Raw genomic sequence first — 12,648 nt, forward strand, 5'->3', positions numbered from 1 at the left:
ATATAAAAAGAGCCTACATATAGGCCACAGCTTGAAAAAAGCACCGTATGCCAGTTAATTGACTTATACATAACGGAAACGAGCATGACTTTCAGCTGTCAGTACACCTCTGTCATGCACTTTTTCCGTTTCCTTTACTATTGTGGTTATCTGTTTTTTTCCCTCCTTAATTATATATTAATATCCAGTACACTGATCAAGATTGTGTGTGTTGGTGCATGCATTGTTTTCAGTAACCCGTTGGCATTGGTGTCTGCATCGCTCTTATTAGTGACAGATGGGGAAAAGCTGTACTCTGAAATGCATCGACTTAAGCAAAAACCACAGCAACCAGGCGATCCCAGATTTATGACTATTATTGCTATCGCCCTTCCTCAATAGTTTTGAAAAATAGCCAAACAAATACAAACTCCCTGTTCAGAAATGCACCATTGTGAGCACAGTGCCTCAGGGATACCGAAAGCTCACTTTTAACTGTAAAGCACCCAAAAGACATTGCAGTTTCCTGTTCATGACCAACACACACAACCTCGGAATATTCTCTAGAAATAGAGAGCTGTGCAAAGCATTCATTCTGTCTACACTTCATAGTGTGATTTTTGTTTTAGTTTTTGTTTAGGGAACTTCAATTTTAAGTCTGTTTGTCACTAGTCTGATGGTATTTTGAATGGGTCACATTTATATTCACCACCATTCAAACAGATTTGTATTATTTGTAGTGTTAGCATGTGTCCCTGGCTGACCAACACTGTGCCAGCTGTGGTGTCATGTGGCACGGGCAGTAGTTTACCCCATAGGGTTTGGTATGTCTTGATGCTGGAATTGTCATTAATGCCGTCAGGACAAAAACATTGCTTAAAATGTAATTTTGTCAAAGTAAACACGTTTGTGTAAGAGCTTTCCATTTCTGTTTTGCACCTGTGATTTATAACGTGGCAAAATTCATCACACAAACCCCTTTTCAGTTTGCAAACGCAGGGTGAAGACCTAATGAATCAAATGAGAATAAAGGTGAAGTGGTTTAACCCCCCCAGCCCTGGTCACATCAGCCTCAGACGTGCTCTAGACATCCAGGGCGATTGTGTGAGGCCTTCTTTAGAGAGCCAAACTAACAGTCAGTCTGAAGCAAATAACTGAATGAATTCATAAATCCACATCTGCAGGGATTGGAAGTTGTCACGGACCCCTGGGGCGGGTGACTGACATCTCTTTGTTAATTGTGTTTATGTCCTTCCCCATTATGTGCCTGTTTCTGTTATGTTGATTATTATTGTTATTAATAATTATTATTTATATATTTTTTCATAGCAGACACCCTTATTGTTACAACATATCATATTATTTTTACCCATTTATATAGCTGGGCATTTTTACTGGTAAAGTAGCTTGCTCAAGGGTACCACAGCAGGGCCCCCCACCTGGGATTGAACCCACAACCCTCCACTCCAGCATCCAGAGCCCTAACTACTGCTCCACAGTGCTGACCTTTAATGTACCCATTACCTTTTCACTGAATGTCCCTTGAGGGTTGTAGATCAATCATTTGTCATCATTCATTGGTTTAAAATTCAGACAATAAGCAGCTAAAAATGCTCTATTATGAATTGTGACTATAATACCATCAAACCCAACCCACTATTCAATTTGTTTTGTCTCTTTATGTTTTTGCTGTTGATAGTTAGTTGTACCACCGTAACCCTAATTTGGAGATGGCAACCCAATTCTCACAAGACTATATGAGTTTATGGATTTCAATCACAGCTAAATACAACATAAACCATGTACACGTTTCTGCATTTTTTACTGCACCATTCTGGTGGGATCTGTGTTAAACCACAAGCTGAAAAATTCATTAGGTACGGAAATATGTAGAATTCCAGGTGGATCATCTTGCATGTGATGAATCGAAGGGAGGGTTTCTTTTTGTTTTGTTTTTTCCAGAATTGCTTGGCAAGATGATTTGGCTTATGCACATGCTTCCAATTTTCTGCTTGCAATTTACACAATTTGTTTTATGATCTGCCTAATAATAATGGCTATGTATAGACTATTTGTTGTTGCATTTTCAAGACCAGTTTGCCAGGACAGATTTACTAATGTAAGATTGTGGTTTGATCTTTCAAAGAATTACCAATATTATGGTATACAACAGTGGAAAAAACTACAGAGCATTTATACATAATAAGGATTGCACTGCTGCAAGTTGACACATAAAGATAATTTGTCTTTTGTGCTAAAATCATATGTTTGTGTTTCTCTCTTTCTAATTTATCTTCTGTTTTGAAAGGCGAGAAGCTGGAGGGCTTCCTCAGATCTCTGAACAGCAGCAAGCCCCTGTATTTGGGCCAGACTGGACTGGGCACCACTGAGGAACTGGGCAAGCTGGCTCTGGAGCCGGGCGAGAACTTCTGCATGGGGGGGCCCGGCATGATCTTCAGCAGGGAGGTGCTGCGCAGGATGGTGCCGCACATCGGACAGTGTCTGCGGGAGATGTACACCACGCATGAGGACGTGGAGGTGGGCCGCTGCGTGCGGAGGTTCGGAGGGACCCAGTGCGTCTGGTCTTATGAGGTAAGAAGCCCCGCGATGGGAGGGGGTGCAGGATGGGTCAGGACACGGGCGATGCTCAATCTGCTCTTTGCAGGAAAGGTGTTGCTTCCATATTTTTTTCACAAGAAGGGCTTTGCTAAGACGCATCACATCTCTGATTGGGACTACGTGTCTGGGGGTCAGTAGCTACTTTAAATAACTGCCAGCCTATGGCATAACCTAGTGGGGGGATTTACACAGCTATACAGCTATTTGAAACACATTGTCTTCTGTGGGATAGTTTGCCTTATCTTTAGTTAATCAAGCATTTTTCTAATACGTCGTAGTAACACCAATATAAACCTGAACCTTTGATACAATTTCATGGTAATTTTCAAAAAGGTTGTGGTTAATTCAGCAGGACTAACATGGATCAATATAGTTTTCTGTTGTATTCTTAGTATTTCCTAACAATTCCTCATAATATTGATATTTATTTTCTGAAGTCTGTTATTCTTACTTATGATGGAAGAAGAAACTCTTTTGATAGGAAGAGAACTGAACTTAGTTGCCTGTATAGGAGTTGCTCAAATAAGAGTGTCCCATCGCTAACAAAAAAATACTTTTCTTGTAGTGGTAAAAATAAAGGTTAATGTGTACTTCACCATATTAGGGCTGTTTCCTCACAGTTTTGTGCAATAAATGTCCAACGGTCACTACCCTACAGTAAAATGTAAAGTGTAAGCACATTTTCAGCTTGATCTTAAAGCATTCTGTATAGATAGGGCTCACTGTAATGAAGGATGTCATCCTAACTAGTTTCAGACAGATGTGGTGATTATCCTGTTCAGATAAGGTGCACAGAATTGACATTTTGTGTTGAAAGTGTATTGTGTTGAAGGTGGTTTACTGTACTATTGATATTTCTCTAGTTATTAAGTTGGAAGACTGCTTTTGATGTGTCAGCACTCCTCATTATACTTAGAAATGAGACAACCACCCTGAGACTATTCAGTCTTTTGCTCTGTTGGATGCCTCCAAAATACTCAATTAAATAATATTATACCTGGAGAAGGAAGAGAATAAAACTTAAAAATGATTCCAGATGAATATTTTATTGTCGAATTCCCAATTCACCGAAGATATTTTAATTGCAGAATTTTAGGGAGAAACGTGCATATTTTAGTGGCGAATCTTGTCAATTTGTAGAGGAAGCTGACAGGAAATTGCACAGCAGCAAAAAGTAAACACAATATTACCCTGAACTCTGAAGAAATATTACTTAGCACAATGACGTCATATTAAACCATTTTCAAAAAAGAATACGTGTATTTCCAATGTCCCTAAGGAGAAATTCACAAATGCTTAAGTTCTGGGATTGGGAACTGTTTTATGAAACTGTCAGTATGTGAAAGACTTCTACATGATTAACACTATAAAGCTGCAGTAATAGAGAGTTTAAATGTTAACTCTAACTCTTAGCTTAGAGTCAGAGTTCATTAAAACCTTGTTCGGACATAGCACTTGCACAACAATGTCAGATGTGTGTTTTGCCATTTGGTAGAAATTGTGACATTCAAGATGGCAGCCTTAGCTTTTGTAGCTGTACTTCTTTTTCCATTGGGCTGTAATTTACCGTCTTTCTCTTGACTGTCAGTTTATATTTTATGTTCCTTAAAGATATATTTTTTCATCTCACAGTGCAATGTGGATACAAGAGGCGTTATTTAGCATGCTAACACTGTGTTACACATATTTTAAGATTATAATTAAATGTAGGATTCCTTAAAGGGTTTATACTTTCTGTCTTTTCACTCTATCAGTGTTATTATTATATTTGAAGACTGTATGAAGCTGAATAGGCAAGGAACCAGCTGGTTTACACGTATACAAGAAGAGACGTTTGAGGGAAGAAGACAATTAAGTGTATGGGGAAAGAAAACAAAGAAAAGGCATTAGGCAGTACAAGAATGCCATTATAGTGAATTAATTTAATTTTAAATGGAAACATAAGAGTAGAAATACAATTGGCATAAATGTTCAGTTACTTAGGGGCCAACAAACTGACACAACAGTACTCAAGTTGCACAAAGGAAATCCTGCTGCAGTTTTGTTCTATTTAGTAAAACATGAATACCACTTCTGAAGAGTCATCTGTCGTGTGTTAATTTTAACATGTTTTAGAGGCATCACTTAATAAAAAATAACAAATCATTAACTTGATATAAAAAAATGACACTGAGATACACATCTGATTTGAATTGGTAACAGTAGTTTCGAATTACATTACTACTTTTTCTTGGTAATCACAACGCATAATTCCTTTGCACTGACTTCCTTACTTATCAGACTGGCCTGTTCTACTTTTATCTCGGTTCCAAAAACCTCAGTCCTCGTAACTAGAGTTTAACCTCTGTGCTTAAATTGCTAACCTTGAATTTAAAAGTATAGCAAAGTCAGGAAGTAATAATTATACAACAGAAAACTGAAAACTATATCTATGAAGTCAGATTGTAATGCTTAGAAACAGTGAGAAAATATATTTCCTTGTTTCAATTGTAATTATTTATTTATTTATCTGTTTGTTTTAGTAACAGTTTTGTGAAAATGACCTTAAAGTTTCCACTGAAAATATTATTGTGTTTTGACGTGGGGCTTAGTTTCATGTTTACCTTTAAATATTTATTAAATGGAGGCTTTCACATTATTAACATACCTGGGATGTAACTGTATTATTGTACTGCTAACTTTGTGTAGAGCCATCTAATGAATACTAAGCTGTCTGTATTGTTTTAAGAGAATGTTAATCTTGATTGTGCCTCTTAATTACACAATTTAATTTATACACTAGGTGCAATGTAGTTGACACCCAGGGTGACATAGAGTTGCTACTAAGCCAAAAGTAATGGATGGGCAGAATAGGGAACAATACTGTGCTATTTTTAACAGTAGGTGGATTCATTCAATTTTCATTTTTTCTTATTATTACTTACAGATTCCTTTGTAGAAGCCAATTACAGTTTAAACAGTGTACTCCCAAGTACATAAGTCATCCTCAATATCGTTTCATTGCTATGGCCATAGGTGAAATACTATTTGAACTAGTTTAACCTACAAAAAACCTATTCAATTCAGAATGGTGTTTTTAATTATTCCAATGCAAAAGGCACACAGACAGACAGATATGTTGAAAACTGGCAGCTCAAAAAAGCCTTTCAGTTTAGGCTTCACATATAAACGCCATTACTGGGGGTTTGAGGACAAAAAACGGCAAAACACTGTGGTGACTTCTAGTTTGCTGAAAGGACTGCTCACAGATTTGCAAGACTATGACTTTTCTGTAATTCCCTCACTATTTTGCTCTCTGGTGTTCAAAGGGCAGTCTTTCCCAGCACACTTCAAAGACTCAAATGAAACTGAAGTAATGCATAATGCTTGACTTTCAGTAATTGTTTTGTTATGCTAAGATCTGTTTATGGAGGGGCTATGTGCAATTTCATTTTGAAATCTTATGGAAATTTAACTTTAAAATCAATGTGGGAGGAAACAGAGGTATGAGGTGAAGAGAGAAAATGCCTAAAGAGATCATATTTGGAAGTGAAGTCTTTTACACGTTTTCTTCATCATGCAAAGACAGTCCATGCCCCAGCCAGGTGTATACAGTGACTAAAGTGAAGGACCTATCCTGGAATAATGGTATTTTGGATTATGTGTTTTTTTGCGATCCTCTGGCTTTACACAAGCTTCCAGAAATGTACCAAATTGCTGGCATGCACCACAATACTCAATCTGCATATTGATTAACATAAAGGGAAACATAAATCTTTGTTAGGCTCTATAAGTAGGGCCCTGCATTTTGCATCGTCTGAAATAAAGTTCAGAGAGCCAAGTCATGGAAAACATAGGGCACATTTAGGACAAATATGGAGTCATGAGCCTGTCATTTCCAGTTTGTTACATAATATTGATAAATATAATATGTGAGTGCATTTCCTGTTCACTTATCCGGTGTATCCTGATTAAAAATAACTCTCGACTGGTCCTTTTCACTCCACAAGCCATCCATTACATCGGCCTAATGCAGGCTTCTGTGTGGTGTCAATATATTGTCATGCATAATTCTACGGATCCAAAATTAATTATGAATAGGCTGAGGGCATGATACAGAAGTGAAATTTGCTTAAAGTGTTTTTAAAAAGTGTAGCAGCGAAAGGGAAAGCTCTTGACAGTCGCTTTCCAGCAGTTTGAAGATGGATTCATAATTAAAATTAATTATTTAAAATGTCTCAATTTGTTACTACACCAAGCCCAGGACAATCTTATCTGTATGTTGGTGTTATTATTGCGATTACCTGTAATACATTTTAGGAACTGTATATAGGTAACTCTAAAGCACCTGGGGGCTGAGCAGATCACAGACCTGTTCCTGGAGCTCAGCTGAGCCCAGCGGTCTAGATATTGTTGGGTCAGATCTGGGCTGTCATTTCTTGATTAGCATCATTATTCCCCCAGGTGCGTCACACAACTGGCAGACTGCTGGCAAGGTTAAGTGGGTTGCCATGAAATCGAGAACCCTGTTGCTCGCAGTGAATGGCTTGACACTGACAGTGCACATTGCCGGGCATATGAATGTAGTTCTGTCTTCAGCTCTCCAGCTTGCGGTTGACCTATCAGTTGGTAATTCTACAGAGTCTCTGTTGGTCTCTGCTTTTGTGTGAGATGGGGGGGAAAGCGGCACAGGACTAATTGCCTGGTACTTCCACTTGATGAATGCACTTTGTCTCAAAATGTTTTAATACCTGGATGAGGAATTGTTCACATTACTCCAGCTTATGAACTCACTGAGGTTTGGCTTGCCTCGCCATTTTCTCTTTGTATCTCTTGTAGATATGTTTGATCTTGAACAATTATCTTGCTGTAGACATCCATGTGTGACAGTAAAAACAGATTGAAAAAAAGGCTTCTGGTGGTCAAAAGTAGAGCTTTGGAAGCGCAACTGATTGAATCCATTGTGAGTTGAGTTTTAGTGGTAACAAAGGACAAACTACCTGATCTAACAATCACACCTCAGTGCAGTTGAGTTTCCTTTGCTTCAAAAAACACACTGAATATAAAAGGTACTGCATCTGTGCGGTGGACACAAAATCTTCAGTTCCCAAAGGGACCAGTTAGATGTGCGACTGTTTCTATTGTTTGTCCAGGAGTTGATTCTGGCAATGCTTATGAATCATAGCCAAATATTTAAATTATTTAAATGCCACACGTAATCAAAAAGAAAACTGCATATTGAATAAGATCTAGTTTTTACCCCTAAATGTACCTACTTTCACATAATGTTTTTTAATTTTATTTTTTGCATTAAAACATAATGAAAATCAAAGATGTAAAACAATCCTAAAACAAAATGAAATGTTGCAATCTGGGTGGGGGAGATTCTTCGCCTGAGGAATATGAAATAAGTGTTTTCCGGGGATTCAAAGCATTTTGTTATACATTTGCATAATATTCTTATTATATTTCTTTAAATAGGAATTACAGAAATGTGTCATGTTAATGTTATTTAATTGCATCTATGTAAAGTGAAAAGTGTATGCTGGGTTCTTTGTTATTAACTCAGCCTACATTTGCTTGGACAATTATGAATGTTGAGAATTTGCGGAATGCTATTTAAATGAAAAAAAAATTAAAACATGAACAAATTACGCTTTCGAAGTTGAGGGCAGAAATTTAATTTATTCAAACTCATTATAAAAATTATGAGAGTAAATCATTTTCAGTTCCTGGAATTGGCATGTTTGTAGGATCTGTTTTTTCTTTGATCACGATCAAGAGCATTCATTAGCGGGAAAAAAGAAAGCTGTATGTATTGTCCTTCTGTCTGTGCCTGGTGTGGTGAAGTGAGAGCTCTTCTTTTCAGTGAAAAACTGATGGAGATTTTAAGATAAATGTCTAGAAGTAATATCATATTTCAGCTATGGGTGCAACAACATTTTAAGCTAATTAATAAATGTATCATTCCCCCTTAATCCACGGTTGTTGCTGAGTGGACGCCCCACCTGATGCAAACTGTGCACCAGAAAATTCAACACGTTTGTAACTCCCCACATGGTTCTCAGATCACGCTTTATTTGTTTGCGCTGCCATCTCAGTGCCGGGGCTTCATTTGTGTCTATGCATGTCAGGTAACACAGAGGAGATTAAATTAAATCTTTTTGATGCCTCAGATGATATTGCGCTGGTGCTCTTGAAAGCAGCACTCATATCTCGCAATCATTATTAATGGAGTCGGTGTACCATCCGCCACTTACAAAAACTTTTTAATAGGGTTGTTTCTCTGAATGTGCAGCCTGTCTTGTGTCACTCTATTCAGTGACTTAATTCAGAGTAGAGCGGGAACTTGACTGGGAGTGGGAGTGTGATGGGCAGGTGGTGGGTTTCAGATTATGGGCAGGAAGGTGCTGTGGCGTGTCTGGTTTCTCTCACCATTTCAAACGGCTGGTGTACACTTACTTGCGTGTGTCGCTGAATGCTTACACAACGCTGGGAGCATATCAATGAAGTGCATTTGATTTGATGTTTTTTAGTTTTTTTGATATGCAGTTTAATCATTTTTAACTCCCGCTTTGCAAATTGTATTTTCTAATCCTTGTGCTTGATGCCTCCTGCCCAACCCTCTATGATAAAGTGTGTCATTATTAATCTGCACAAAAGATGGATGCAAGCGTGCAAGATTGATGTGGTTCATTTTGCAGCTGCGGTGGGTGGAGTGACACGACTATCAAAGAATGTCAGAGGCTAAAATAGTATGAATTTTCTAAATCCTGAGACAGGAGCCTGGCCTGAAATGGCAACAGGAAGAAAGGTTAACCTTGATCCCTCAGTTGGGGATGGGATGAAAATGTCTAGGTGACTGGCTTTCACACACAAGCTCTCTCTGCTGGCTCTAAAGTAAAAGCCCTCTGTTTCGGCTGATAGCGTTCCCACATACCATATGGTTAAAACTTAAATCCCCTGGCATAATTTGTGTTGGAATAGCACGTACAGAAAGGTTCAAACTTGGCTCTCTGCTGGAGCTCTGTGCACACTTTTCGTCAGCGTTTCCGTTTCAGAATAATTTTACCAGATGGTATCAATGATCTCTATTCAGCTGGGATCACCTCCATTTGAGCACGCTGGGGCACTGCAACACCTAGACTGCAGCCGAATGAAAAACCCTGCTTTCTTTAAGACTTAAATGGTTATACACAATCAGACTACACTAGTATTGCTGTTCTACAAAAATTAATAGTTGTCCTCTGTAAAGTTCTAACCATCCCAGTTCAGGAAATCTTGATATAGATTATAAGAGTATATATTACATATAAGAACTGTCCTGTCTTGCTTCCTTCAGTTAGTGCAGATTGTACTTACTGTGGATAAAGTTGAAAAACTCATTGTTCATCGACAAAATCTTTCCAGATGTGAAATCACTTTTTTTTTGTGTTGACCAGAGATGAACATTATGTTCTAGATTAGGCATATAAAAAATATATTTTTCCCCTTTGTTTATTTTCCTTGGACTTCATCACGCCTAGCAGAGGGATTTCAAGATAGGAAAATGTGCCAAAATACTCCAGGGAGGTTGTGTCTCCAAGGCCTCAATGCTGTCATAGTAGTGTCACCTTTCGTGGTGAGCAAGTTTGAACTTTGTTGGTAATAACCACCACGTAAGTAAGATCTTGAAGCCATTTGAATTACAGGACAATCAAATTCTCCCTTTTTGGTTCATGAGCAGTTATATTTCAACACACAATTCATAATTCAGATAATCTCCAAGACTTTGAGATTACGCCCACCCTGGCGTAATGGTTGCTGCTTATCAGTCACCTTATATACCGGGGCAACAGTGCTCTCTACATCTGTTAATTAGTCTCATGCGCTGTTGTAACAATGGGAATGAATACCGTATTTCAGCTGTGCGTTAATAGATAAGTGGTTTAAACGGATCTGGTGGGAGAGTAATCCCTATCATGTTGTGGTAAACTGATTAGAGTTAGTCTCGTCACATTCTGTCTGCCAGACAAGGGCGGCGGTGTTTTGCGTTTCGAACAGTATCTGTGTTACCCCATTTGAAATGAATGTGTGCTTTGTGTACGGCCAGGGCAGGGGGATTTAAAACAGGATGAGAGGGAAAGATGATTATTCAGGTGAGTTGAAATGATAGGGCAGCAGGAGATCTGTGAGAGGACTGAAAAGTGTTGGCTGTTGTCTCATGTGTTGACTGTAGCATTCTTTACTTCACTGACGGTGGCAAGGGGGTTCAGTTATCTTGGCCAAGGTCACACAAAAGCAAAGACAGGAGGATAGTTTTCTTTGGTCTAGCCGAAGCTGTCAACATTGTCGATTGTAAATGTAAATGTTGTGTAACTCCTAAGCTTTTGTTGAAATTGATCACGCACATAATTTATTGATGTATAAAAGCCTCTCATGTTGTCTTAACTGGGGAAATACTTTGAGAAAGCTGAGTATTTAGGTGAGAAAAAGTGAGGATTTGCCTGTAAACAAATTTGATGTGACTAAAAGGAACACAGTTGTCATCGGACCTTATTTAACATTCAATGCATGTTTTTTGAGCATTCAACATTTCAAAATAAATATTCTTCTTAAATGATACAAAAAATCCAATGACTCTGATAGTATTGTTGGCAGGTTCTCTCCAAGTACTTGGCCAGAAAAAAAGAATTATTGGAAGTTATTTGCTGTTACCATCTATCTTAGAGATCTAAATGATACAAATAAAAGCTGCACAGTACTGAAGCCATTTTTTTCTTGAGTTTCAGAGGCCACAAACCAATGACTTCAGATGTGTATGTAACTATGTGGCTTGAGCTATGCTGTGGCATAGACGCTTCTTGGAAAAAACGCACACAAACGTTGCCCTTCAAGACTGAGCGTACCGAAAGTTTAGACCAGCGAGTTGTGAAGTGTTTTGTGTCCTGCCAGAGTTATCAGCAGAATCAGTGCAACTGCCTCGCTTTCATTCTGTCAAGGAAACACAACGGGATTCCTTTTATTTGATTAACTGAATCCAACTTTTAACTGTACAAATATGCAACTACTGTATCTGGGTTAAATCTGGTGCTAAGAACCTAACAAGTAACAGGAATGTGCTGGTTTGAATTCAGGCATCTTTGGAATGCTGTCTGAGTCGAGATGCTAACCTTTAAAGAGTCACGATGAAGCCTTGCTCCACTGAGGTTTCAAATTATTATCTATATGATGTGTCTTCTCCAGCCCATTGAAGGGGGTTATTTACACTGGGATAAAAGCCATCTCAAACAGAGCTTGCAAAGTAATGCCCTGTAAAAACAAGATTTGAACTTTCAGACATGCGGCCTTGAGCAAGCGCAAAGCGAAGCTAAAATCAACACAAACAATGTAATACAGTTTTTAGCTTTGGTTCTGTCAATGCCGTAGACACAACCTGATTAACTAAAATGATTTCACTGAAAAAGGAGGAACCTGCATCTGACCTATCGGAAATTGGCCAAATGGATTGTTTAATTGTACATATATCACACCCTTTATTATATTTGAACACACTGAGAAGTCCTACACACATTAGATACCATATTAAACATCACCGTCATCCATAACAGTGTACAACAGCGAAAAAACAAACAAAAATACAGACAATTGTAGTTTTGCATGTAATAATTTGAATCAAAAACAGTGTGCACCGCATGTACAGCATATAATAGCATTTGATTAACAACCGCAAGACCTCAGACCCTATGCCTAAGAATTTGCATGATTTTTGACTGAAAATTGTAATTATCCTATGAAATGCATGCCGATCTTACTGTTTGAGCTGTTAAACCTGTCTAATGAAGTGTTTACAGCGGTGCTATCTTTGAAACGAGCCCAGTAGGGTGGGGAGAAGTCACAGGGAAAGACTTCGATTTATGTCCTCAATGAATTCAAACAGGGTTTCGTAGATAATGCACAGCTGTCGCTCTCCCACCTGAGACCTGCAGCATGTATCACAGCTCCTCCCTAATCCAAGGATCACCCACGAGCATTTTCCTTTTATAAATAGCCACATTTTTATTCTAATCCCCGTCTGCTACTAAACCAAAC

General features: G+C 38.4%; 1 protein-coding gene across 1 annotated transcript in view; it reads left to right on the forward strand.

The window, feature by feature from the left end:
* chsy3 (chondroitin sulfate synthase 3) overlaps positions 1-12,648 on the forward strand; it is a 105,899-nt gene that overhangs the window by 1,595 nt on the left and 91,656 nt on the right. The window contains exon 2 of the mRNA XM_066711368.1: positions 2,288-2,571. Within this exon, the coding sequence (XP_066567465.1) occupies positions 2,288-2,571 (284 nt within the window). The remainder of the gene's footprint in view (positions 1-2,287; positions 2,572-12,648) is intronic.

Source organism: Amia ocellicauda, chromosome 8, assembly GCF_036373705.1.
Source record: "Amia ocellicauda isolate fAmiCal2 chromosome 8, fAmiCal2.hap1, whole genome shotgun sequence".
Taxonomy (NCBI): domain Eukaryota; kingdom Metazoa; phylum Chordata; class Actinopteri; order Amiiformes; family Amiidae; genus Amia; species Amia ocellicauda.